Source organism: Perognathus longimembris, chromosome 3, assembly GCF_023159225.1.
Source record: "Perognathus longimembris pacificus isolate PPM17 chromosome 3, ASM2315922v1, whole genome shotgun sequence".
In the NCBI taxonomy this organism is placed as follows: Eukaryota; Metazoa; Chordata; class Mammalia; order Rodentia; family Heteromyidae; genus Perognathus; species Perognathus longimembris.
In genome coordinates, this window is record NC_063163.1 from 116457457 (window position 1) to 116484722 (window position 27266).

The 27266-nt window shown below is 59.6% G+C and overlaps 2 protein-coding genes across 2 annotated transcripts; one reads left to right on the forward strand and one right to left on the reverse strand.

The window, feature by feature from the left end:
- The first annotated feature begins 1997 nt into the window (after positions 1–1997).
- On the forward strand, positions 1998–7846 carry Tagln (transgelin). Its single transcript, XM_048343902.1, has 7 exons — positions 1998–2030; positions 5316–5356; positions 5587–5778; positions 5878–6055; positions 6438–6540; positions 7317–7481; positions 7514–7846. Exons 3-6 carry the CDS (start codon positions 5599–5601, stop codon positions 7459–7461), a joined length of 606 nt encoding a protein of 201 aa, XP_048199859.1. The 5' UTR covers positions 1998–2030; positions 5316–5356; positions 5587–5598; the 3' UTR covers positions 7462–7481; positions 7514–7846.
- Positions 7847–8753: 907 nt separating this feature from the next.
- Pcsk7 (proprotein convertase subtilisin/kexin type 7) lies at positions 8754–26379 on the reverse strand. The gene is given in 17 exon segments (XM_048343901.1): positions 8754–9154; positions 9436–9553; positions 9789–9882; positions 11156–11250; positions 11913–12069; positions 15679–15706; positions 15708–15782; positions 16313–16420; positions 17009–17176; positions 20008–20108; positions 21058–21196; positions 21795–21849; positions 22723–22813; positions 24174–24339; positions 24828–24962; positions 25413–25892; positions 26258–26379. Coding segments are annotated over 16 exon segments (2346 nt in total). The 5' UTR covers positions 25881–25892; positions 26258–26379; the 3' UTR covers positions 8754–8806.
- Between the last annotated feature and the right edge of the window lie 887 nt (positions 26380–27266).

The window sequence follows — 27266 nt, forward strand, 5'->3', positions numbered from 1 at the left end:
AAGCTCCTCCCACCGCGATGCCCTCCTCGCCCGGCAACCGCCACCTGCCTCTGCCGTTTGGCCCCACCCACCAGGCAGAGGTCAGCCTCCTTCCGCCAGCCTGGCAGTGCCCTCTGCCCTGGTTTTCGTGGGTGGTGGTGAACATGCAGGACAAGGTGATAGGCATCAAGAGGAAGTTTTGGTTTGGGGTTCCAGTTTGGGAACTTAAGGCCTGCTGATTTCAGTTAATGTTTTTGTTTCTTTGTTTGTTTTGCCAGTCCTGGGGCTTGAACTCAGGGCCTGAGCACTGTCCCTGGCTTCTTTTTGCTCAAGGCTAGCACTCTACCACTTGAGCCACAGCACCACTTCTAGCTTTTTCTGTGTATGTGGTGCTGAGGAATCGAACCCAGGGCTTCATGCATGCTTGGCAAGCACTCTACCAGTAGGCCGCATTCCCAGCCCCAGTTAACTTGTTTTTTTCTCAAGGCTGGCACTCTACCAATTGAGCCACCGCTTCACTTCTGGCAGTGTGTGTGTGTGCGTGTGCGTGCGTGTGCACCTGTGTGTGCTGCTCTTGGGGCTTGAACTCAGGACAGAGGCATTGTCCCTGAGCTCTTTTTGCTCAAGGCTAGAGCTCTACCACTTGAGCCACAGCGCCACTTCAGGCTTGTTGGTGGTGAATTGGAGGTAAGAATCACATGGACTTTTCCTGGCCCCGCCGGCATTGAACCTTGATCCTCAGAATAGCGAGGATTCTAGACGTGAGCCGCTGGTTCCCTGCTTGAAGAGGGAGATTTGACATCTTGGAGGGGTGACTTAGATTTCAGCAGGCAAAAGGATGATAAGGTTTAGGGGTGGAAGAGTGAATTCTGGACACAAGGACTTTAAAGGGTGTGGGCGTCCCTCCCTGCTCTTCCACGTAGACACCACTAGGAGGCGCCCTGGCTCTTCCCTCCGCCGGGCTCCTCACCAGGTTGGCAATGGTGGGTGGAGCTTCTGAGGCAACTCCTCCCCTGCCTGCCAGGTTTGATCGCCCCTGTCCTGGATCCCTGTTTGTCTTAGGTGGGGTGTGTGCGTGTGCGTGTGCGTGTGCGTGTGTGTGTGTGTGTGTGTGTGTGTGTTGGGTATACAGCAGAGAGTGTTAAGATCTCCCCACCAAGTGGCCTAGGATGGAGAGTGCCACAAACCCCAACCTAAGGGTAACGTCTCTCACCTCCTTCAACCGTCCCTGCAAGAGATCCTTGCAGCTGGGTCCACAGAGGGGAGTGCATAGGATGGAAGGGGAATGATGGAGGCGTCTAGCGGGATAGATGGGGTGGGAAGAGGAAGCACCTGGCTCCCTGGCCTCCCACTCCAGTGCTGGTGCCCATCCCTGCCGGGTCCTGGGGCGTCCCCCCCGGGTCCCGTCCCCCCCCCCCCGTTGTTCCTGCCCTCTGGACAGGGCCGGGTTCCCACTCTGAGACTCAGTTTTCTGGCCTGCACACTGGGCGTAGTGCCTGACGCCCAGGCTTAACGGCCCCCAGAGGAGAGGGGGGTTTGTTTGCTGCCCCCCCCAAGCCCCAGGAACCCCCAACTCCCCCCAGCCCTTTTCCTCTCTGGCTAAGCTCGCTTGACTATCTCCTGCGCTCAAACTCGGGAGCTGGGAGCCACGAAGGAAGGAACAGCCCTAAGTCCCAAGAGCAGGCGAGGCCTGCAGCTCCTGCCCATAAAAGGCTTTTCCCGGCCGGCTCCCGCCCCGGCCGCGCCCCGCCCCAGCCGCTCCATCCCCAAAGCACGCGGGGAATGTCTCGGGCAGCCCGGACAGACTGATCCGACTTGGTGTCTTTCCCCAAATATGGAGCCTGTGCGGAGTGACTGGGGGAGCCGGCGGTGGGGAGCAGGGCCGGCTTCCTCCGGCAGGGAGGGGGCGAGGGGCGAGCCGGCGGGGGGCGGCTGACATCACCGCCGCGCAGCCCTTTAAACCCCTCTCCCCCGGGCGCCCGGCCTGTCTGCCCAGCCCAGACACCGAGACCAGCGCGGCCCCGCCAGCCCCGCAGCGACCCCGCCAGCCAGTGAGTGCCAGGGGACTCGCCACCGGGCAGGCCGGGCTCTGAGCACAGGCTCCCTGCCGGGGGGCTCCAGATGATGGGGACTCCATACCTTCTGGGTGGGTGGATCCCCGGGGTGGGGGATAGCCACAAAGCCACAGAGCCCCCAGCAAGGCTGCCTGGTCTTGTTCAAAGGGCCGACTTGGCTGGTGGAAAAGATCTGATGGTGGAACTCTTGGGGACGAGACGGCGGCCCCCCCATTTCAGGCTGTCTGGCTTGGCCAGCTCTCCGTCTGTCTGTCTGTCTGTCTGTCTCTGAGAGAGGCGAAGGGTGGGGAGTCCTCTTGTTCTACACAGCCCTGGCCCCTGGCTGCTCCCCAGGACTCCCAGGGAGGAACTGTGAAGGAGCATGGAGCTTTGTGTGTTTCTAGGGCTGGCAGTCGAACCCAGGGCCTCCGTGTGTGCTAGGCTCACCCTCTGCCACCCACGGAACAACGCCCACAGCCACCCAGAACAGGCCGGCTGGCGGGGTGCAGGGCCTGGTGAGATGCTGTTCTTCTGGCCGTGTGCTGTTCCAGCCTGAGGGGGAGGCGCTGGGCAGCGGTGTCTGGTCAGGCCGGGCACACGTGGCCCCGCGCAGGGTGTGCGTGGTTCCCCTTCGTGGCTGGGAGGCAGCGGGAGGCTGGATCTCCCCCACACAGTGGCCTGGCCCCTCTGTGTGCCCGCATGCGCGCTTGAGGGGCCAGAAGGGCTCCCACACGTGCTGCTTTGTCTTGGAGAGACCCCTGGTTCTCCTTGTCTTTTGGGGCTCCTGCTGGGAGGCGCTACCGCATACCCCGGACTTGACCCCTGTCAAAGCCAAGCCGGGTGCAAGCTTCCCGCTTGGGACCCCCTCTTCCGCTCCCAGGAGAGGCTTTTACTGGGGGACTCTGGGGCTTCTTGGGACTTTCTGCTCTCACACTCTGCCAGGAAGCAGCTGGGGAGCTGGGGTGGTGCTGGGGAGCAGCAGGGAGTGGGGCTCCATTCCCCTCCCTGGCTGGGACCCAAATCCCGAGACCGCCTCTGCATGTCCAGCCATCACGGGGTGCTCTGCCTTCCCGAGCTTCCACTCACTGCCTCGCCTGTCAGTTCTGAAGTCCGCAGGTTGTAGGGGAGGGGCAGTCTCCTTCCACCCTCCCCTTCCTTGCTTGGAGGGAAGGTGGGTGCGAGGGAGACACAGGCAGGGCAGGAGCTAGGGGAGCCATGGCGACAGTCACCTGGCCCCTTGGCCTTGGCGGCTTACTCTGCCCAAGAGCCTGTGGGCGAAGGGAGGAGCAGGGTGAGGGACGGAGAGACTCAGCCGCCTGCACCTCTGTGTCCTTCAGAGTCACCTGCTGGGAGAGGATGCTGGGAAATCCATGTCCTCAGTGCTGGTCCCCACCCCACCTCAAAAGCAAGCCAGCAAGAGGCGCTGCGGCTCAAGCGGTGGAGCACTAGCCTTGAGCTGAAGAGCTCGGGGACAGTGCCCGGGCCCCGAGTTCAAGCCCCACAACTGGCAAGAATAAGAAATATAGCAGACTCAGTGAAGCGAGGTTTCTGATTGCTGGCAGCACTGAGATGAGACATTGGTGTTTTTCTCTCAAACTTGGTCACGGACCACAGAATAACGTGAAGAAGGGGATGAGGCCAGGCGCCGGGGTCATCCTAGCCGCTGGGGAGGCTGAGGTCAGGAGGACTGTGATTGGAGGCCAGCCTGGGTAGAAAGCTTGCTGGACCCTGCCTCCAAAACAACCAGCCAACAGGAGGGCTAGAGGCGCGGTGCGAGTGGCGGAGTGCCAATCCGGCAAGCGCAGAGTTCCCGGGTGGGGACCCAGGAGGAGGTTGGGGAGAGGAAGCGGCTGGCTGCTGGCCCTCTCCCAGGCTGTGCTCCCCGCCAGGCGCTCGCAGACACGCTCACTTTCGCAGCCTCTGAGGCAGATCCCCGCTCCTCTCCACAGCGGGGGACCTCTCAGAGCTCCAGGAGGCCGTCAGCGCGGGGAGGGGAGGCAGGGCAGACGGCAGGCCCGGCTGCGGGCTGGGAGCGGAGGGTTGTGATGCCGCTCACTCTGCTTCCCACGGGCAGCGAGCGGGGAGGCGGGGAGCGGGCTCAGCCGTCCCAGGGTACAGAGGTTCCCCCCAGGTGGGGGAACCTGCCTCACAACATTTCCACTTTTTGAGGCTGAGGGGTGTCTTGGGCCTCCTCGGCTTCTCTTCTAGAGAGTTCTTCAGTCACTGGGCAGATGACATCTTACCGCACGTGATTCCTACATCCAGTGGTGGCTCTACCCGTCTTCCCAGTGACTGCCCTCCTGCCCCGGTAGCCATCTTCCCTCTTTGCCCACGGGGCCTCTGAGCAGTGGCCGGCCGGGGCCCTCTGGGCTGCTGCTGCTGCGGCTTCCCCCGTGGGCTTTGTACCCGCTGGCTGGCAGGCAGGCTCGTGGCCCTGGGTGTCCCCTGAGGACTCTGCCTGTTGGCTCCTCCAGCGACGGCAGGGGAATCGACGGAGGTCCTCTCTTCTCTAGACGCTTCCATCCCCAACCCCTGCCCTAGGATACAGATGCTTTGGGCTTCGCCAGGTGCGGGTAAATCTGAGCCTCTTCAGCTGCAGGCCAGAGGCCAGGCAGACTTGGCAAAGGCCCGGAAGTCTGGCGCTTCTAGCTTCTGGCCTAGAGGATAAAGAGGTGGAGGCAATTTATTCCTTGACGTCTATGGGCCAAATCTAGCCTGTTGTGGCTTTGGATTGGATTGGACTGTTCTTTTCTTTTTTGACATGGGGCATAAACTCAGGGCCTGAGCATTGTCCCTGAGTTTTTTTGGGTTCAAGGCTGGCACTCTACCACTTGGAGCCACAGCTCCATTTCCAGTTTTTCTGGTGGTTCATTGGAGAGAGGAATCTCACGGACTTCCCTGTCTGGGCTGGCTTCCAACTGCGATCCTCCGATCTCAGCTTCCTGAGTAGCTAGGATTATAGGTGTGAGCCACGGGTGCCAGCCATGTAGTGGAGTTTTTTGTTTTGTTTTTTTTTTTTGGCCAGTGCTGGGGCTTGGACTCAGGGCCTGAGCACTGTCCCTGGCTTCTTTTTGCTCAAGGCTAGCACTCTGCCACTTGAGCCACAGCGCCACTTCTGGCCATTTTCTGTATATGTGGTGCTGGGGAATTGAACCCAGGACCTCATGTATACGAGGCAAGCACTCTTGCCACTAGGCCATATCCCCAGCCCTGTAGTGGAGTTTTGTAACTAAAGCTTTGTTGGCACACAGCCATACTAACGTGCTTCCATATTGTCTACAGCTGTTTTCCGGCCACAGTAGCAGAGACTCACAAGTCCTAAGGTATTTACTATCTGGTCCTTTCACAAAAAGTTTGCAGACCCCTGCTCTAGGCCTCCAGACGTCTAGTATCTGGAGGGAAGCCTCTGCGCTGGGGTAAGCCTGGCGGGGGGGGGGGGGGGGGGTAGGTCTGTGGAGGCCCCACGCAGAGCCGGAAGTCCCGCCTGGCGCAGGGGAAGCAGGGCTGCTCCCTGACCCTTTGACCTTGCCGCGTCTGCCCCGTCCCGCTCTAGCTCTGCCCCAACATGGCCAACAAGGGTCCTTCCTACGGCATGAGCCGCGAGGTGCAATCCAAAATCGAGAAGAAGTACGACGAGGAGCTGGAGGAGCGGCTAGTGGAGTGGATCGTCATGCAGTGCGGGCCCGACGTGGGGCGTCCAGACCGCGGGCGCCTGGGCTTCCAGGTGTGGCTGAAGAACGGCGTGGTGAGTGCCCCCCGCGGGCCCGGGGCTGGGCTGGTCCCGTCCCGCGCGTGGCAGGCGGGCTCTCTGAGGGTGCACCCCTCTGTGTCCCGCGCCTGGCAGATCCTGAGCAAGCTGGTGAACAGCCTGTATCCCGAGGGCTCCAAGCCGGTGAAGGTGCCCGAGAACCCGCCCTCCATGGTGTTCAAGCAGATGGAGCAGGTGGCTCAGTTCCTGAAGGCCGCTGAGGACTATGGGGTCACCAAGACGGACATGTTCCAGACCGTTGACCTCTTTGAAGGTACAGAGGACGCAGAGGCAGGGGCTGGTGGGCACGTGGAGAAGGTTCGGAGGCAGGGAGGGCCACAACCAGGGCTCTGCTCATCTATGCCTAGAGGGAATGGAATAGCACACTCAAGTCACCCCACAGGGGCTGGGGTGTTTCTCAGCGGCCCAGTGTTCTTTGGCACACACAAGGCCTTGGGTTCAATCCCTGCTGAAGTTTATACCGTGCTACGACACGCAGAGACTCGCTGCGGGATCTACAGAGGTCCTGTTGGATCCAAGGGCACCTGCCTTTCGTTTGGCCTTCTCTTTTTTCCCTGAGAGGCTGGGGCAGGCGCGGGCTCGAGTGTTCCAGACAGTGCTGAAGTTTGTCCTCTCACCGTCTCTTCTTCTCACAGGCAAAGATTTGGCAGCAGTGCAAAGGACAGTGATGGCTTTGGGCAGCTTGGCCGTGACCAAGAATGACGGGCACTACCGCGGGGACCCCAACTGGTTCATGAAGTAGGTGGCCCTCAGGCATCCTTGCCTTCTAAGCTTGGGTCTCTTCGGGGAGGGGGGCTGGGCTTGGACTGGTCAGCTTAGGAAGACAGTGAGGTGAGGCAGAGAGCCAGGAAGGTACCCGATGAGGGTAGAAAGGAAAGAGGACCTTTATATATCTTTTGTGTATGTGTGTATGCTGGCCCTGGTACTTGAACTCAGGGCCTGGGCGCTGTTCCTGAGCTTCTTTTGCTCCAAGCTAGTGCTCTACCACTTGAACCGCAGCGCCACTTCCAGCTTTTTCCGAGTACAAACTTTTCTGCCTGGGCTGGCTTCACACTGCGATCATCATCTCGAGCTCCACATCGCCTCGATTCCCGGCAGGAGCCGCCAGCAAGCTCCTGGCTTCCTTTATACTTCTTGATGCTTCCTTCCATCCTTTTCTTTTTTTTGGGGTGCTGGTACTAGGACTTGAACTCAGATCTTTTTGTTCTTGCGATGCCTCCCCTTCTTGATTTGGGCTGGTTCACAGATTTGTCTGCTCAGCCTGCTTCCGACCATAATCGCCAGCTCTCAGCCTCCCGAGTCGCTAGGATGCCAGGGGTGAGCCACTGGCACCCGGTCATCCTTCCTTTCTGCTCTCCTGTGCTCGATCCCCAGCTCATGGAGCGAGCTGGACTGAGGGGAGAGAGAAGAAGGAAACAGGAAGGGGATGGAACGGGGCAAAGAAGGAGAGGGACGAGAAAATGGGTGGGGAAGACTGCCTTCTCCCAAGGCTTATCCTGTCCGTCCTCTTGCAGGAAATCCCAGGAGCACAAGAGGGAGTTCACAGAGAGCCAGCTGCAGGAGGGGAAGCATGTCATCGGCCTGCAGATGGGCAGCAACCGAGGGGCCTCCCAGGCGGGCATGACCGGCTACGGCCGGCCTCGGCAGATCATCAGCTAGAGCCCTGCCCCCCCCCCCCCAGCCCCGTCCTGCTTCGCCGGCCCCCCTCCCCCACACCTGTGGGGATCCCTAGCCCTGGCCAAGCTTTGGGGCTGTCCCCGGGCAGAGGTGACCGCACGCAGGCAGCTTCTCCACGCCCCTGCCTCAGCCAGCTTCTTCCCTCCGAGCACCGTGGCCCTGGCCCCTCCGGCCGCACCCCACCTCTCCCCTCTCGGCCCCCGGGCTCAGCGGGGGGCAGTGGGCCTGGGCACAGAGCCTGTCCCCCTGGGCCGCAGAGGCGCCTGCAGGAGGCCCGGCCCCGCCTCCTTGCCCCCCCTTCTTTTGCTGGAATATTTTTGGGATTGAAATTCAGAAAAAGAAACAAATATATCCATGTCTTTTCTCAGGCCTGGTTGGCAGCCTTTTGCTGGGGTTCTGGGGCGCCCGGGCGGGGAGCAGGGTGCCCCTGGCGATGGTTTTGGGGAGGGCAGGTGGGACGGGGAGGGGGAGCTGGGGAGGCTGGCGGGAGGAAAGGCCAGGGAGGCTGCAGGTCACTCAATAGATTTTATTTTGGAAAAGCTGTTGCAGAAAAAAAAATTCAAGAAAATGTTGCTGTGAAAAGAGTAACTCATCGAATCTCAGGTATTAAAAACAAATCAACTAGCTGGGGAGCAGGGAGGAGGCGGGCGGTGGGGGGGGGGGGAGTCGCAGGCTGCCGAGGGGGGCGGCCGGCCTGGTGGCAGAGGCCATTTCCCTGAGCACTTTACGGAGGAAGACGGCGGGTGGCAGGGCCGGGGGTGGGGGGCGCAGGGGCCCCCGGGCTCCCCCCTAAAACACTCTTGTCTCGCCGTGTCACCGACGTCCTCAACGTGGCAGCACAAGCCGGGGGGGGGGGGCGGGGGGGGCAAGTGGCGCCCGCCCTCGCTGTGCCCGCGCGGACGGAGGGCGGGGTGAGGCGCAGGGGTGCGGGGCGTGGTCAAGGTTGGCTTCGTTCAGGTCGGGAGGCAGCCGCCGAGGGGACTGGCCCGTCGGGGGGCTCGTCCCAGCCTCTCCCCCGCCCCCCCCCCCCCCGTGCCCTCTTCCCCGCTGACCCCGCGGCGGTTTCTGTGGTGTGTGGGATCTGCGCCGTCTGCCCGCGGGCCGGGGTCCCCCAAGGGTGCGGGTGCCGAGCGCTCTCACGCGTGCCGCGCGTCCTCGCCCACAGCCCCCATGGCTGCGGGCGGCCCTGGGGCTCCGGCCAGCGGCCCCCTCGCCGGGGGCGGCCCAAGAGGGCTGCTAGGGCGTCCGTGCCGGGAGGAAGCGGGGCTCCTCCCCGGGTGGGGGGGTGGCCGAGCCCGTCCCGCAGGGAAGTCGTCAGGCCCTGGGGTCAGCAGATCTGCGCCTCCTTTCCCTGCAGCAGGTCGGGGGGCCGGGGCTGCGGGGGGCTGCTCCGGGACGGGCTCCAGTCCCCTTCCTGGCGCAGGCCTGGGCCGAGGGGGCCGGAGGTACAGGAAGGCCCCCCACCCTCCATCTCCGTGCCGTCCGCAGCCCTGCTGTGGCACAGAGGCACGGACTCCAGCTCCGTGCCCTGCTCCCTGGGTCTCCGCCTCCGGGGGGGCCAGTGGCAGGGGCCGCCGCACCCGGGGCCGGAAGCCGCGTTCCTCTGGCTCAAGTACACTTCCAGCATGTAGTACACGGTCCAGAAGATGGTGAAACAGCCCACCAGCACCAGCGTCTGGGAAGCCGGCCGAACCCCCACGTCAGGGGCTGCCCCAGCTTAGAACCATGGGCTTCCCTCACGGGACTGCCCTCCCGAATCCCACCCCCCTCCTCCACCCCAGGGGCCACCCCAAGTGTCAGCTAGCAAGGTGGGAGCAAGGCTACCGGCCACCGCTGGTCCTAATCTCTCATCCCCTAGCTCACTTTGAGGAACACCAAAGACTGACTCCCCCCCGCCCCCCCCCCCGCCCCGGAGCCATCCTGGTGGCCTGTGCGGTGGGGTCTCGGTGTCAGTACCTTGAGGGTGTTGGGCGTGATGACATAACCGTCTTCCTCGGGGATTTTCAGCCCGGGGGGGCAGGGCAGAGCGAAGCCGTCGTGCAGGTATTTCCCGCTCATGGCGCTTTCCAACAGCCTGCCGGGAAGAAAGAGGCCCGCGGCTCCCACACCGCCCTCCCACCAGGGGCTGGAGATTGGGGGGAGGGGGAGCCCCGCGGCAAAGCTGCCCCGGTACAGCACGGGCTCCCCGGCTGTGGCTCTGACCTCGGGTTTGAGTCTGGAGCTGGGGTGTGGGAGACGGGGGAGGGGCCCTGGGCGGCCTCCGCCCCACCCCCTCGCGAGCACGCACTGACACGCGTGGCCGTACCCACCTCTGCCGGTCCCTGATGTCCCCGGGGCTCCACACGGAGCCGTACAGGGTCAGCTGCCACCGCTGGAGGATGCCTACCTGCAGCGGCTCGTCTCCTGGGGAGCCAAGGGGGTGCGCGATGAGCCAGGCCCACGCGGCAGAGCCAGCGCCCCCCCACCAGACGCAGACTGGGGTGTGGTCATGGTTGTGTTAACTGGGTCCCCTAGACCAGGGCTTGTGTGGCGAGGCCACCCGGTACCCCGGGGAACAGGGAGGTTGAACATGTACTGGAAACAGTTTTGCCTTTATCGCCCATATCCCAGGAATTTTGTTTGAAAGAAAAAATGAAAGTCTTAGCTGGGTACCAGAGGCTCACACCCATAACCCAGCTACTCGGGAGGCCAGGATACGAGGCTCAAGGTTCGAAGCCAGCCTGGGCAACAAAGTCTGAGACTTATCTCCAGTTAATCACCAGAAAACTGGAAGTGGTGCTGTGGCTTCAAGTGCTAGAGTGCTAGCCTTGAGCGGCAAGCTCAGGGACGGCACCCAGGCCCCGAGTCAAACCCCACAACTGTCAAGTAGAAAAAGAAAAGAAAAGACTTTCTCTCACACTGCAGGTTTGAAAAGGAAGGGTTAGGTGAACACTTCACTCGACTGGATAACTGGGCTTATTTCCTCACTATTAGCATGGGTATTTCCTTTCTTTCTTCCTTTTTAAATTGATGTTGGTCATGGGTCTTGAACTCAGGGCCTGAGTGCTATCTTTGAGCTTTTTCGCTCAAGGCTAATGCTCTATCACTTTGAGCCACAGCACCAATTCGTTTTCTGATGGCTAAGTGGAGATAAGAGTCTCATGGATTTTCCTGTCCCGGCTGGCTTTGAACCACGATCCTCAGATCTCAGCCTCCTGAGTAGCTAGGGTTACAGGAGTGAGCCCCACCAATGCCTAGGTCAGACATTTCAATGTGTGCCGAGGACATGGCCTTCACTGCTGATGGGATCTTATGGGAGTCACTTCAAACCTCGAGGCCTCAGTTTAAAAAACAAAACCAAAAAACCAAATGGTGAAAAGGAGACCTGCCCTTCCTTGCCTGCCAGGGCTGGCCAGAGGATGGGAATATGAGAAATGACTTGAAATGGGGCTTGTCAACAAGGATTTGGGAGGGGGGGGGGTTGTTGTTGCTATCCTAAGGAAGAGTGGATCAGTCACTTCTCCGAGAGAGGCTGGATAAGTAAACAGTCTCGTGTCGGGGATCAGTGCCCCTGATTTGGGATGGGGGGGCCCATTTCTCGCATCTACCCTCTTCACCACTGGCAACCGTGTGGATTCCCCATGCGGGGGTGGGGTGGGGTGGGGTGGGGAGGTGACGATGGCGGGGTGGAGCTTACCCACGTCCCTGATCACCAGTCGGTAGGTTCCTCGTGCCCTTTCCCCCCAGCAGCGCACGGTGGAGAAGGTCCAGTCGTTGAAGCCATTGGGATCCCTGGGGAAAGAACCAAGCCCGAGATCATGGCGGGAGCCGCCTCCGCCTCCCGCAAACACGAAGTTGCCGCAGCCCTGTGGGAGGGTGACGGGAGGGGTCCTCAGGCGCTGCGCCGTGCCCTTGGGGTCTCGGGAAGAGAGGGGCTCGTGCGCCTTGGTGGTGTAGGAAATGCCTTCGTGGAGAGAGCACTGCGCTTGTGAGTCCCCGAGCCCACAGGGTTATCCTTACAGTCTCAGGCACTGGCTGGGCTTGAACTCACCCCTAAGCCACATTCCCAGCCTTGTCCCTTAGCTTTTTCACTCAAGGCTGGCACTTGACCACTCTAGCCACAGCTGAGCCCAGGCTGGCTTTGAACTGGGATCCTCGGATCTCACCCTCCTGTTTAGACAGGATTCTAGGCGTGAGCCACTGGCTGGCTTTTGTTCGCTGTGTCTGGGGAGGTCTGCGTCTACTCTGGAGCTCAGGCGGGCTTCAGCGTGCCGATCGCCTGCCTGTCTTCCGAGGGCTGGGACTGCAGGTGTGGACAGGTGTACCCTGCCCCAGAGTTCTCCAAAGGACGCGGGAAAGGGTACATGCGGTGCGACGGCAAGCCCGCCGCCAGCCCCTGAAGCAAGCACGGCCCGCTGGGGCGGCGGGGGGTGGGGTGGGGTGGGCATACGTACGAGTCCATGCTGCGGGGGGCGCCGATGAGGGACATCATGCCACTGGGACAGAACAGCGTCAGTTCCAAGCTGCCGCGCCGGGGGTGGCTGAGGGAGACCGTCACGGCCACGTGCTCCAGCGTCCTCAGCCCTGACATGTCCAGGTCCGTCCTGCTGACTACAGGAAGTCAGGCCGGGCAGCTGGGAGAGCAGCCCCCACCTCCCCCTTCACTGCACCCTACATCCACCGCCGTCACGGAGGCCAGCGTGGAAGACAAGGGGGCTGTGTGCCCGAGCGGTGGGCGGCGGTACTGCTCTCATGTCACACCCAGCTCATCCGAGAACCATGGGTCATCCCTCCATCTGCAAATTACCTCCTGCAACCCCTCCTACAAGACGGTCTCTGCACTAGACGCCGGGCATGCCCGCCTGCACCCACGCATGATGCATGAGACGCAAAACGGGTGAAGGGGAAGACATGAGATGAACGAGGAGAGGCGCAGAGCAGGGAGGTGAACTCAAGAAGGAAATGGACGGGTTGACAGAAAGGATTCTAGAACACAAACATCAAGGGGTTCAAGTCCCATATATGCACAAATGACTTTTGTGCACAAAAGTCACTTCAGAAATGACTTTAAGGGAATGAACTTTGAGGAAGTTATGCTGAATATAATAATAATAATAAAACCACCAATCTGGAATGGCTGCTTCCGACTGTGTAATTCCCGGGGTTGAGGGATGGGAAAGGGAGGGGTGTATGCAGCCGTGAAAAGGCAACAGAGGACCCTGGCTGTGGTGTTTGCACGCAGCTACGCACGCACACAGAGAGCAAGGGAGACCGGAGGAGGCCGAGTGAGCTCTGGGTTGCAGTGGTGTCAGTTTCTTTCTCTTCTAGCCCTAGCAGGGCCTCTGGCTGGAAGATGGGGGCGGGGAGGGGGGAGAGTCAGCAGGTCAGGGAAGGGCAGGCCGAGTGGGGAGGGCACGGGGAGTGGAAGGCAGGAGGGCCGGGGTGTAGGCAGTGGAGCATTCAGTACCCCCGGACACAGGCCAGGTGCAAGTGGGAGGCAAAGAAGCTCCTCTGGTGGAGGAGGAGACACATCCTGGTGGCCCCCCCTCCCCCCCCCGCCCCCGGGCCTCTGGTGGCCGGCGCCTTCCTCTCCACCTCCTAGCTTGCTGTCAGTGCAAGCATGAAAGCCCAGCTTGCTTTCTCGGTGTGCCGATGGGCATGGCAGCCCCGCCAGCCCCGCTTGACTACCACTGAATCTCAAGAAAAACTGGGTTCCTCAGCCCCCCTGGCCACATGTGAAATGTTCACCAGATTCACAGTGGCGTGGGTCCAGAGCGTCTCTGTCCTGACGGACAGTCCTGTGGGACAATGCTCCCCGCCTCCTCTTCTACTTGTGTGTGCAGTGGGGAGGGGTGTCCTGGGACTTGAACTCATGGCTTGGGCGCTGTCCCTGAGGTATTCTGCTCAAGGCTAGCACTCTACCACTTGAGCCACAGCGCCACTTCTGGCTTCTTTTGGTCGCTAATTGGAGGTCAGAGTCTCAAGGACTTTCCTGCCAGGGCTGGCTTCAAAGCATGATCCTCAGCTGTCGGCCTCCTGAGTAGCTAGGACTGCAGGTGTGAGGCCCTGGCGCACCCAGCCACTTCTTGCTTTTGAAAGGTTGACTTCCAGCTCCAGGCCCGGAGTCACCCAATCCCGCTGGCTGCAGGGGACGAGGTGCCTCGGGGCTCTCAGTTCTGTATCATCTGAGAGTCCTTCCTCCAACCAACCACCATGCCAACCCTCCAGCTGACACCTGTTCCTTCTGTTGCCAGTACTGGGTGGGGCTTGAACTCAGGGCCTGGGCTCTGTTGCTTAGCTTTTTCATTCAAGGATAATGCTCTACCACTTGAGCCACAGCTCCACTTCCAGCCTTTTGGTGGTTAATCAGAGATAAGAGTCTCATGGATTTGCCACCAAGGTGGTTTTGAATTTTTTTTTTTTTTTTGCCAGTTCTGGGGCTTGGACTCAGGGCCTGAGCACTGTCCTTGGCTTCTTTTTTTTGCTCATGGATAGCACTCTGCCACTTGAGCCACAGCGCCACCTCTGACCATTTTCTATATATGTGGTGCCAGGGAATCGAACCTAGGGCTTCATGTATACTGGTTTTGAACTTTGATCCTCAGATTTCAGCCTCCTGAGTAGCAAGGATTGTAAGTGTGAGCCACCAGTGACCGGCCCATCTGTTCCTTCTGCTCAGAGCAGTCACCTTTGCTGGCTTCTGAAATGGGTGGCAGGCCTGCCTACTGCTGTCCAAGCAGATGAAGACCCCCCATTAGCCAGGTCATCCCCTTCCCCTCTGCGTGCCCCCCCTCTCCTGCCAGTCCTGGGGCTTGAACTCAGGGCCTGAGCACTGTCCCTGGCTGCCTTTTGCTCTAGGCTAGCACTCTACCACTTGAGCCACAGCGCCGCTTCTGACTTTTTCTAGATATGTGGTGCTAAGGAGTCGAACCCAGGGCTTCATGTATACAACGAGGCAAGCACTCTACCACCAGGCCACATTCCCAGCCCTGCGAGCTCCTCCCCACCTCCCATCCCCCACTCCCAGGACCACCGCCCTCAGCCAACTTCCTGGGACAGAGGCGAAGGAGGGCGAGTGGGAGCCAGGGGCTTGGGAGGGAGCTGCATTCCTGGGCCTGTTTCTGAACTGATGCTTTCTGCCCTTTCCAAGACAGCATTCCTTCCACAGAAAAGGCAATGACTGGGCCTCAGGTCTCCGTCCACGTGAAGGGGACTGCCAAGAGCTGGCCATGCTTACGGAGAGAAACTCTCCCACACGGACCGCCACTGAAAATGGGGGCTGCCTCTCCCCACCCCCTCCCTGCACAAGTCCTCCTGCTCCAGCCGTTTCTCCCCCTACCAGGCCTCTGGTTTGAACACACTTCCTGGGGCATAGGAAAAGGAAGGACCAAGCTCTGCGGTGGGTATGGGGCTCAGCACCCATCAGTCTCCAGAAAAAGGAATGTGCAAGATTGTGTGTCAAAAGTACTGGGGGGGGTGGGGAGGGATAAATCCCCCAAGGCACTGAGGGTAGTGAAAATCGGGAAGTGTGCGGACGGACAGATGGACGGACGGAGGGGCTGGGGTATAGCTTAGTGGCACAGTCTGTGCTTAGCATGTGTGAAGCCCTGGGTTCCACTGCAAGCACCCCAACAACAACAACATCAAGAACAACAGAATGGCGCAGACAGGACTCCTCTAGCACAAGCACCCTGACCCAGCCTCCCTTTCCTCGGGGAAGGGCCTCTATCCCTGTGCTGACTTAGGGGGCCACCCCTACACTCCCTGAGACATTTCTAGTGAGCGGGGCGCCATGGAGCTGGGGGCAGAGGAGGGGCAACTGCAGTCCGGGGGGCTTCATGCCTCTGTCCCCCCCCTGCGATGACATCTGGCTCTCTCCCCTCCAAGGAGGAGGGGGTTCCCAACTCCTCCACTCCATCCAAAGGCCGCGGGGCTGGAGTGGGAGGAACTGCCGCCAGCCCCCCCCTCCTCCGCCCCCCCTCCTTCCCAGGGAGGGGCTCGCAGCTCCTTCCCACCAGAGGAGCGCAGGAGAAAGGTCCCGCTCACCAGCCAAGTCAGAAGCAGCAACATGTCCTAAAATGGTCAAAGAAAACTCCACAGGTTTGGCTGGAGCTCAGCTCCTGAAGGAAGGAGGGGAGGACCCTGGAGGACGAGCCTGGCTTCCTCAGCACCCGCCCCGGGCCTTGGATCTCAGATGAACCCTCTGTGCTGACTACTTACCATTCCACAGGACCTCTAGCGAGCGGGGGGGACTGCGGAATAGCCTTGTTCTCCTTCAGCACGGGGCTGACGTAGGAAGCTAAGTAAGGGACGGACGTCCAGATCTGTTCAAGGGAAGGAGGGGGGGGGGTGGAAGATCAACAAACAAGACGGACCACGCTCACATTCTCAAAAATGCATGCACATGTGAATGTGTGTGTGTGTGTGTGTGCGTGTGCATACATGCGCGAGCACATGCATGTAGGGGTCAATGAGATCGTCAAAGCCTAGCTCTCTGGCTCCTCTCTCCGTCTCATCATGTTCATTCCTGGGGCGCCTGCTCACGGCCCAGATACTCATGGGGTCACCAGGATGAGGAAGCAGAGGAAATGGCCGTGTCTGGGGCGGAAGATGAGAACCAGCACATCCTCGGCCCCCGGCCGCGCTCAGGCCGTCCGCCTATCACTACGGAGCTGAGCCTGCGCGCGCTCTGCGGGAAAGATGGCTGCGGGCTGGGGGGAGGATGAGAGGGGTCAGGCCCGTGGAATGAGTAGTTACTGAGCGTCTACAGTGCGTCAGGCAGTGCCCCGGGCACCGGGCTGTGCCCCACAGTTCATGCCGCCCCGAGCGCCCTGCCGTGCCAACACCCGTTCACCTTGGCCGCGTTGACGAGCCTCCACGCGTTGAGCAGGCCGAAGCCATGCTGGTGGCTGTGGCTGAAGCCCGCCTCGTTGGTGAGCCAGTCTGCCCGGCGATCCTCATACTGAAAAGACACGGGCCCGGGTTCGTTTCCCACCTCGCCAGCCTGGCGTGTCTCAGTTCAGCCGCTTCCACCCAGGCTGCTAGGAATGGATTCCCCCAGGGGAGCGGAGACAAAAGGTCAGCGCGCCATGATGTCACCGCCCCAGTGGCTTGCTTCCGGGGGGTGGGTGGGGGAGCCAGGAGGAATCGGCTCCTAAGGGAAGGGGCCCGGCCGGGTCATGGTGCCCCAGCGGAAGAGGCATGTGTCAGCTCAGGCTGTGTGTGGGTACGTCGGTACTGGGGCTTGAACTCAGGGCCTGGACGCTGCCCCTGAGCTTGCTTTCTGCTCAAGGCTAGCACTCTACCACTTCAGCTGTAGCTCTACTTCTGGCTTGATGGTAGTTTATTGGCGATAGAAGTCTCATCGACTTTCCTGCCCAGTACAGCCTCCGATCTCAGGCTCCTGAGTAGCTAGAGGTATAGACGCGAGCCACGGGGGCCCAACAGGGGTGTGGCCTTGATGGGGTCCCCTTCAACCATGCCGCTCTGGATGGGGCGCTTGGCCCCCAGCCATCGGGACGTTTGGAATCCCCCAGCTCGGGGCCCTCACCTGGGTGGCGGTGAAGACGATGATGTGCTGGACGTCCCGCCACGTGAGGCAGGGCCGCACCTGCAGCATGAGGGCGATCATGCCCGCTGCCAGGGGCGCGGCCGCCGACGTCCCCGTGTGGCCCTCGGTGCAGCCCGTGCCCTTCTGGAGGTCCCAGTCGGTGGTCACCTGGGAAGTGGAACGTGGAGTCAGCAGTGCTGGGGACGGAGGAGCCTGAAGTCCCCGGTCTTGTGGCTGGGACCCTCTCCGGGCACCTGTGTGTGGCTGATCAGAGGAGACCCTCCGCATGATGAAATGGGTGGGGTGGGAAAAGCGCGGGGCACACACGAGGATCTGGGTCCTCTCCTCTTTTGCTCCCCCCCCCACCCCGTAACGCTCTAGTTCCTGCCATGGAGCCCGGGGTCGCGGTTCGCGGGGCTCCTGGGCAACGGCAGCCCCAGCCGAAGAAACGCAAGTTGGCAGTGCAGCGGTGAGCTTGCAGCCCACGGTGGGTTCAACAGCGACACGGCCCACCGGCCGTCCACAGGACAAGCTGCCTCCCCAGCCCACAGGGGCTTTGGTGGACTTCCCATGAGCCCTTCTTTTCCACGAGGCTCTCAGGAGGGCGGTAAGAGTGGGGACAGACAGCCTCTGCCTGGTATCAAGTTCTTTTCACGTCCCTTCAACACCTCAAAAGGTTTTGCTAAGAGCTGGGCATGGTGACGCACGTCTATAATCCTAGCGCCCCAGAGGCAAAGGCAGGACTGCAAGTTTGAGGTCAGCTTGAGCTACACAGCAAGTCTGAGGACAACCTCAAACCTGGGGGGCTACAGAGTGAAGACTTCGTCTCACAAAAACAACAAAACAAAAGCAGCCAAACAGCCAGGAACCAGTGGCTCACGTCTGTAAACTCAGCTACTCAGGAGGCTGAGATCTGAGGATTGTGGTTCGAAGCCAGCTCAGGCAGACAAGTCTATGAGATTCTTATCTCCGATAAACTGCCAAAAAGCTGCAAGTGGTGCTATGGCTCAAGGGGCGGAATGCTATTCTTGAGCAAAAGAAAAGGTCAGGGGACGGTGTGCAGACCTTGAATTCAACCCCCAGGATCAGCACCAAAAAACCAAAATGAACAAAAAAGGAAAGACTCTGCTAGCCGGGCGATGCGGCTCAGGCCTGTAATCCAGGCCACCCAGGAGGCTGAGATGTGAGGATCGCGGTTCAAAGCCAGCCGGGGCAGGAAAGCCCACGAGACTCTTATCTCCAATGGACCACCAGGAAGCCAGAAGTGGTGCTCATGGCTCAAAGTGGCAGGCGCTAGTCTTGAGCAGAAGAACTCAGGGACAGTGCCCAGCCCCAGAGTTCAAGCCCTCTGACTGACAAGAAAAAAGTAAAAAGCAAAGGCTTTGCTGAGCAGGGTCCTGCTAAACCTTCCCATCGTGCGGAGGCACTTGGAACTGGCACAGCGTGCAGAACGCCTCTTCCTGACTTCCCTTCTGGGTCAGGGACTGGGGTGCCAGCATCCATCCGAGGCTGCTTCCTCCACTTCCCCCCTCCCAGCTCTTAGGGCAGCTGCCAAGACATGTCGTTTTCACCCAGACACTGTACATTCGCAGGAGGAAGGGGAACACGCTCCAAGTTGTAGTCGTAATGAGCGCGGGAGCCTGGCCGGTGCCAGGGAGCAGATTGATTTTTTCCTGTTAAGGCAATGACCCTATGGCGACAGTCTACTGTGCAGCGATGAAGCCTGTGAACTTGGCCATGGCGGTGGCCGCCTGGGGGCAGGGGAAGAGGGGGGCAGCTAGGGAGGCTCTCCAGCCAGTCAGAGGGTGGGAAGCATAAGCTCCCCCACCTGCCCCCCCCCCCGGAAACAGCTTCACCCCGCTGCCCTGGCCATTGGATAGAAACCCGCAACAGGAGGCTCCCAAGGCAAGACATTCTGGAGATGGGAACTTGGCTAAATAAAAGCTTTTCATTTCTGGACAAATGACAGGGCAGAGGGACGCGGGGGGAGGGGCGAGCAGGCTCCACACAGCTTGGGTTATGTATGCTCTGGACCCTTCTTAGGCCTGGGCCAGGGGTGAGCTGGGTCCTTGGAGCTCCACCATGGGTGAAGAACACAGCCTGCTAGCCCGGCCCGGCCTCAAGGGGCGGCCTGCAGACCCTGTCTTGCCTTTTCTTCCCGCTGTGGTCCGCTCCTTTTCCCCCCACAGGCGGGGGGGCGGGGGGGGGAGGAGCGGGGAGGGAGAAGGGACCAGCTGGCGCAGAGCCCTGGAACACTGTGTTGACCAGAAGTCATTTACTGGCATAACAGATTTTTAGTTTTGGAAAATGGGCTTGACCCTGCGGGGAGATGAAGCAGCCTCCCCGCCAGGGGCCCTGGAGAGCTGTCCCGAGCCAGCCCCGGGAGTGGCCCACCCACGGCTGGCCGGCGCAACTCGGCCCGGAGCTTTCTGTCCCCACTTCCCACCCTGACTGGCAGCCCCGCCGCCACGGGATTCTAGGGGCTGGGGGCAGCTCCACTCCCCGGCTCCAATCTCGGGCAGGGAAGCGGCCGTCCTCGGAGTCCCCTATTCACCCCTACTCCCGTGAGATACGCCTGAAGACCCACCCACAGACTCAGTATTCACGTAAGGCTGGACAGCAAAGCAAAATCCACACAAAGTAGCAAAGGCCCACATTCTACCACAGGGAGACTTTGCACAGAGACTGTTTAATCAAGGCGACTCTTGTTCCTCCAAGAATGTGGACAGTCCCACACGTGGGGCGTTTCAGAGTCCTGGGAGCTTCTCCCCAGCGGTGGCATGCCTTCAGAGAGATACTGACCTGCGGGGACAGGAAGCTGGGAACAAGGAAAACGCCTAGTGATACCTGAGATCTTTTTTGTGTGTGTGCCAGTACTGGGGCTTGAACTCTGGGCCTGGATGCCGTCCTTGAGATACTTTTTTTTCAAGGCATCGGCACCTAGCTAAGACAAATCTTGGCCACCGGGGCAGGGGTGAGGAGGGCAGGGCGGCACTCACGATGCTCCGGAGCATCTTGTCCCCACCGCTGAAGGTGACCGCCAGCATGGAGGCACACTCCTCTGCGTAGAAAGGCATTCGTCCCTCCTCGTCCACAGCACCTGGCCACACGGGGAGACGGGAGCCCAGATAAAGAGCCAGGCCTGTGCTGGGGCCTCGGGGGCCCGTGTCACTTTGAGGTACTATCAGGGGGGTGATGTCGAGCTTTAGAAACGATCTGCGCGGGCAGCGTGAGTGGCAGAGGGCTGTCCCTTAAAGTGTCTTTCTCAAAGACCCCAGGGCAAGGCCCACTGATATACCTAGCCTGCCTGCCTGCCTGCCTGCCTGCCTTTTATTTGGTGCCAGTATTGGGGCTTGAACTTTAGGCCTTGCCCTCTTGGCTGGCTTTTTTTGCTCATAGCTAGTACTCTACCACTCGAGCCATGCCTCCATTTCTGGGGTTTTGCTGATTAGTGGGACATAGCTCTCAGATTTGTCTGCTGGGGCTGACTTTAACTGTGATTCTCAGATCTCAACCTCCTGAGTATCTAGGATTAGAGGCGTGAGCCACACAGGTGCCTGGCTTCATTTTCACAAAACTACGAACTGGGCAGACACTGCGAGTCACACACTATGCTAGGCATTAGGGCCCTAAGGCAAACAAATGCCTCATCCCGGGAGGAGTGGAGTGCTAGGAGGGTGGTAGCGAGGAGAGGCATGCGGTCGCTGGGAGCTAAGGATCCACAGCTAGGTTGGTCTCAAGGAGGCGGGTAAGGAAGGAAGTCAGTTGTGAGCACAGGCAGAGGGTCCTTAGTTTAGGCTGATGGGGAGGCAGGGAAGGAAGGCTTCAATTGGGAGGCAAGTGGCCCACAGAAAGAGAGGCCAAAGCAGAGGCCTTAGTAGTGGTGGAAATGGCAGCCGGGCAGGAGGGGGAAACGCTGGGGTCCTCAGAGATCAGGGCTGGGCCATCGGAGCCCAGAGACACTGGTACTCACACGATTGATAGGTGATAATCTGAAGCTAGGGACCTCCCCCCCACCCCCCCATGCACACAGAGCCCTAGGCCGCTACCTATGGTGACGGTGTAGATGGAGTTGGCGTAGCCGTCGTAGTTGCAGTTGTCGTTGTGCTGGCCCCCGTTTCCGCTGGCCACCACGAAGATGCTCCCGAAGCCCTGGCGGCCTGCCATCACTCCGTGCTGCAAGGCAGCCTGGGGAGAAAAGCCATGTTGGGCGGTCACTGAGGAGCTCACGGAAAGACCTCTGCCCCATCGAGAAAGAAAAGGAAACAAGTCTCAGAGGGCACTGGGCATAGGAGGGGATAGAGAGATGGCACAGATGGGGAGGGAGCCCGAGGTGAACATCGTTTGCTAGGTGCTGTGTGTTTATCAGATGACAGAGGAGGCTAGGAAGGGGCGCCCGGTGTAGAATGGGAGGCAACCACTCCACGTTTCTATCCACTGCTCTAAGGACTCAGCACCCATCCCTCCTCTGCCCCAGGGTCAGCTCCCCTTTCCTTGCTTCCCTCCTCTTTCTTCTCTCCTTGTCTTCCCTCCCTCCTTCTCTCTCTTTCTCTGTCTCTTTCTTTCTTATTTCATCTTACTTTGAAACCAGACTGGCCTCACACTCAAGATAATCCTGCACCAGCTTCCCGAATGCTGGGATGACAGGAGTGTGCCACCACACCCAGCGAGGTGCCTCTTTCTAGCAGGGCTAAATGGCTAAGTTGGGCACTGAGAGTTGAATGTGTAGGAAGAGGGCTGACTCTCGGGACTTCTTAGGACTGGCGTCTCCATGCAGCCTGTTTACCTTTCCAAGCTGGTGCGGGCCGTCCACTGTCTTCCCGTCATCATCTGGGCCCCAGCTGTTAAGAAACACCCAGAGGGAAGTGCAGGGCCAGGTCGGGGCTACCCACCCAGGGCCCCAGTCCAAGCTGGCCACTCCTCTGCCTGTGCCTGGGGCTACCCACCCAGGGCCCAAGCTGGCCACTCCTCTGCCTGGGGCTCTAACTCTGGTCCCATAGGACTTTTGTGATTTTAAAAGGTCCACCCCTTCTCCACCATGGAAAATGGAAGTCTGTGCTAAAGTTCTTCTTTTCCTGGAATGTCCCCAGCTTAGGGCAACTTTATCTTGCCCCTTCTTCAGGTCCCAGGGAGCGGGAGACGTCCCCAGAGGCAGAGAGGGACAGCCTCACTTCTCTGTGATCTAGAGGCTTGATGGTGGGGCAGGCTGAGGGCAGGGGCATTGTGGGTAAGTTCTTAGCTGAGCTGAGGAATTCTTGCTTCTTTCTCTAAGGAGAAATATCTCTGAGATAATGGCAACCATTTAAGGGCTACTGGCTAGGGGGAGGAGCAGGTGCCCTATGTGTCAAGGGACCAGCCAACCTAGGTTCCTGTATATACAGCTCCCAGAGCCACAGCCCGCACTGCGGGTGCCTTCTCAGCATGGTGGGAGCTGGCACCAGCATTCCACTTGCCTGTGGTTGCAGAAGAAAAGCCCACTGACTCCCAGGGGACGTATGAAATAGAAAATAAGTGTGGGGCAGACTGGGGTGCTGTGATTACTGGGATGACTGAACACCTACTGGCTGAGAGTTGAAGAAATAAGGGCAACATCCCTATCTGATGAGCCCCACGAGAGGTTCCGCCCATATCAGCCCTCTTTGCGGGGGTGGGGTGGCTGGGTGGCCCGCCCCTCTCCCCTCTTCCCTTTCTGCTTGCTCCCTGCTCTGCCTCACCTGCAGCTGTAGATGTCATTGATCTGATAGTGCTTGTTGAATGCCACGGCCTCCATGCTGTCTGTGAGCGGTCCATCCAGCACCCGGATGCCTGGACACAGAAGCACAGCAGCTCAGGACTGCCGATGAGGGGCCCCACCACCCTAGATGTAGGAGACTCACCCCCACCCTGTACTCTCTTCTGTCCTTTTTGAATTCTTATAGCATGTAAGTGTGTGATCTGTCCAAAAAAAAAAATGCTTCTTACTGTCATGCTGGGACCTTAATAGTCTTGGAGTTTGGTGACAAAAGAGACAGGCTAGAATGGGGGGAATCAAGATGCCTTTATCTTTACTTTTGGTCTCTGAGTACTTGACTCAAAAAAGGTTTTCAATAAGTGGTACTCATGACCAGGTACTCCCAGGTAATGCCTAATTTCTGTCCCTAAAATGGGAGTAGTTTGTGTCCTAGTAACCACATAGGGGCAGATAGGGCTTTCAGAAGAAGGGGCTCAAACCCTGAAAGTTTACTATCCGCCCCCCCCCCCCCCGCCATCATGTCATGTGCAGAGAGATGCAGCCCTCTGCTGGAAAGGAAGAGTATTGCAGCCAGGCTGTGGGGTCTGAGGTTCTCCAGTGTTCCCTAGGAATCATGACAGGGGTTCCCCTTTCACTCCGTTTGTCTCCTGCTTGACCGATGAAAGACTGAGGTGAAGGGGCTGTCAACCACCTCTAGTGGGGGACTGGGGGGTCTTGAAAGGAGGGAGAGTGACTGCATGAAGGGGCCAGGGACAGAAGAGATGGGACTGTGGAGGGAATTAGAAGGCACTTGGTAAATTATAAACATGATGCAGTCATGTCCGAGGAGTTGTTACAATGACGTGGATCATTGGGAGGACATAGCCATGATGAGAAGAAGAAAAGAGGACACCATGTGTAGTGGCTCACGCCCGTAAAGCCAGCTAGCTACCTGGGAAGCAGAAACCTGCAAGGTTCAAGCCTCCCTTGGGTAAAAAGTTAAGTGCCGTCTCAACGGACAGGCAGGGTGTGGGGATGTGCACCTGTGATCTCTGCCTTGTGGAACCTGTACCGGGGCAGAAACTAGAGACTTTATCTGAAAGATAAATAAAACAACCAAAGGGCCGAGGGTGTGGCACAAGTGGTAGAGCGTCTGACTAGCAGGTGCGAGGCCCTCAGTTCAAAGCCCCGTGCTGCCAGGGGACAACAAAAAGAAAGGAAGAAGAGAGTGAGCAGGGCAGGTGTAGCTTGGGGCCTCTGGCCCACATCAAGAGCCTTTCTGCTTTTCTTTGTTTTATATAGCAGGGCTTGCTGCTAAAATACATGTTGGAAACACTACTGCAGTGAAAAATCAGCCCTGTTAGGGGGCTGCCCTTTGCTCTAGGCTACGTATGGTGGGGTGAGGAGGGGGAGGCGATGCCCACTGTGCCCACAGAAGCCTCTGGGGGGGGGTACCTGCAATGCGGCTCCCGTAGGCCACGCCCACCGCGCAGAAGCTGTTGTTGGGCACGGCAGCGATTTCTCCCGCACACCTCGTGCCATGGTGGTTACCGTTCTCCGTGTCTGGATGGGGCATGGGGTCGGGGTCATTAGAGTTGAGGTCATAGCTACCCTCCGGGCACTGAAACAATGGGGAGAGGACACGTGGTCATTCGCTGGGTACAAGTGGTCAGGTCCTAGAGGACCTGGGAGTTTTCAACTCCAAGCCAGGGCAGCAAGGCAACTTTCTGTGCCCCCCCTCCCAAATCAGGGCTACATGGTAAGAGCAAAGGATTCTGGGGCAAACTGAGAAAGGCCACAGCTCTTGCCTAGTGCAGGAATGTGCCCACTGCTCCCTGGCTTGGGAAGCCTGGGATAGGAGACTGGGCTGTCGATCGTCACACCTCACAGGGAGACTTGAGTGGAAAAGGAAGTCTCCTTCAGAGAGAGAGGAGCCCCAGGAAACAGGAAGTGCTGCCTGGGATTGCCCTCCTGTGCCAGGGCAGGAGGGAGAATTCTATCCCACTTCCCAGGCTGTTTGCTTTGGCACAGTGCCCTCCAGAAATGGGGCAATGAGGAAGAGAGGACGTGGCGGCGGGAGTGGGGGGGAGGTCACGCCGGCCCACTCACGTAGTTGGGTGCGATGTCCTGGACCGTGTGCTCCACTCCGTCATCCACGACCACCACAGTCACCCCTCGCCCGGTGACGTTGCGCTCCCACACGCCGGTCACGTTGATGTCCCTGCCAGGGCTCCGTCGGTTATTCTGTGAGCAGGATGGGGGTGGGAACGCAGTGACACACAGCCTGGCCCAGAGACAGGCAAACGACAGCTGGCGGGCCCTTTTCACCCCGGGGGGCCTCCACTAAAGAGCCAGGCAGAGGCTGTAGACCGACAGGGTCCACGTGAAACGTGACGTCATGCAGGGACCAGCGTGTGCCAGGTGCCGGGCAAGTTCTAGGTGGCTGATATGCATTACTTCCTTTACCCTAGCCTCGAGCGGGAGGTAGCTCCCGTTACGATCTGTCTTACAGATGGGGGAGGCGGAGGCACAGGGAGGGGAAGCAGCTTGCCCACAGGCACGTGTGTGTGTGTGTGTGTGTGTGTGTGGAGATGGGGTGGGGGCCGGGCAGCCTGGTGGCACCATACACACTCTAGGGACCTGGGGGAAGGAGCAGACCCTGCCGGTCAGCAAGGACGCACGCAGAGCACTCACCAGGTGCCACTGCTGTGGGAACTTGGGGTCATTGAAGTGGATGCTGCGCTTGGCCCGCTTCAGCAGCCTCTGCTCGCAGTGCCAGCGCACGGCTGCGTGCCCGGCCAGCACGGCTTCCGTCCGCTGCCGCGCGGCCTCCGCCTCCGCTGCCTCTTGGTGCCCAGTTGGCTGGACGAAGAGGAAGTGGCCCTGGAGCTCTCCGATGCGCCCGGCATTCACCAGCCCCGCGGCCTGAGCCACGGCCTCTGCCTGCTGTGCCAGGTTCTCGTCTTCCCACTCACCTTCCGGGCTGTCTAGGTGCACAGCCCAGCTGAGCCCCCCTGTGCTCTGGGTGGCAGGCCCACCTGCCCCGGCCAGGCCCATGACCCAGGGGACCAGTAAGAAGAGCCCGGCTAGCTCCCGCCGGAGGCGGGTGGGCAGGCCCAGGGGGGCATCCGAATGTGGCACTTTCTGCCTCCCTCTCGGCATCAGAGCAGCAGGCTGCAGACAGAGGGAGAGGACGGAAGAGATGAAAGCACCCGTGCCCACAGGAATCCGGGAGGGCCCCGTGGAGCCTGCTCCTTGCCAGCCGTCAAACACGTGATCACAAAGAAGTCACATTTGCTACTGATCGTCAGGGGTAAGCCCCGGGTGAGTACTAACCGCAGTGGATAGCCCAGCAGCATCCATCTGCTCGCCCCATCCACAGGGCTCAAAGCACCCACGAAGCACTGGCGACCTCAGGCCCCTGCCCCTCTCTTCCCTTACAGGGGACATAGATTCCCCCAGCCCCCCCCCCCCCCACGGCTGACTTCTCGATTGGGGTGTGCTCAGGGCTAACTCCCACCGTGGGGTCCCATTCCCACCTGGACTCTCTGTGAGGCTGAGCTCCAGGTCTGGCTGACCACGTCACACTCATTTTGTACAACTGGAGTAAAGGCATCACCTTCACCCTGAGCAGTGCTGACTCCAGACACGGGCTGCACACCTGTGGGCCAAAGAACGGGAGAAATAGCACAAGCAGAAACTAGCCAGGAAGAGGACCAGTGGCCAGAGAAAGTAGCCAACGGTGAGTACCATTTCGGGGGGGGGGGTGTCTAAGGTAGAGCAGAGACTGGAATAGTCAGGTCAAATCAGTCCAAAACCCCAAAGCCCCACTTCTTGTTCTAACTCTCATGGCAACTGTTCTATCCTTTGCTTCACCAGAGGATGAAACTGTTACCAAATGCCTCCCCGGGACCCCAGATAATACACTTCCTTGAAGCCCTGAAAGAAGGCAGGGTGAGCTGGGGTGAAGAGATATAAAGACAGAAAAAAATACATATATATTTATATATACACACATGCATACATAAAGATATAGATATAAAGGGCAGGTGGGCACATAGAGGAGAAGAAATGATCTCAATCAAAGCAGCACAGAGGAGCTGCCCTTGAAACTAACTTGGTAGGTTGGCTCAGAGGTGAGGAGGCGGCAGGCTCCAGATCTGGTCCCCCAAGTGCCTAGGTGTGATAGAACCACAGGGGAAAGGGGGCCGGACCCGGTGTGGGCAACCGTGGAGACACAGACCGGTGGATGTGGGTGGCTGGGCTCCTCTGCTGCCTCCTGAGTCCTCCCTGGGGCCACTTTAGCACCCGGACACACACCCACATGAGCGAACTTAAGACATGCCAGGGGACTCTGCCTCCTTGCACAGTCTCAGTAGAACCAGAATCTCGTTAGCTAGCCAGGCAGAGAGACTCCTTGGTTCTCCGTAGATGCCACACACATTTCCAGGAGGAACGGAATCTGGAGCGCCGTGTCCCAGGGGCAGAAGAGTACTTTTATCACCCGGGCTTCAGGACACACACACACGCGTGCGCGCGCGCGCACAC

What these genes read in the sequence shown, in the direction of transcription:
- Tagln (XM_048343902.1), top strand. Translation starts at nt 5,599, where the DNA reads ATGGCCAACAAGGGTCCTTCCTACGGCATGAGCCGCGAGGTGCAATCC. An exon ending in TGTGGCTGAAGAACGGCGTG is followed by an intron (nt 5,779 to 5,877) that starts GTGAGTGCCCCC and finishes CGCGCCTGGCAG; the next exon opens with ATCCTGAGCAAGCTGGTGAA. An exon ending in GACCCCAACTGGTTCATGAA is followed by an intron (nt 6,541 to 7,316) that starts GTAGGTGGCCCT and finishes GTCCTCTTGCAG; the next exon opens with GAAATCCCAGGAGCACAAGA.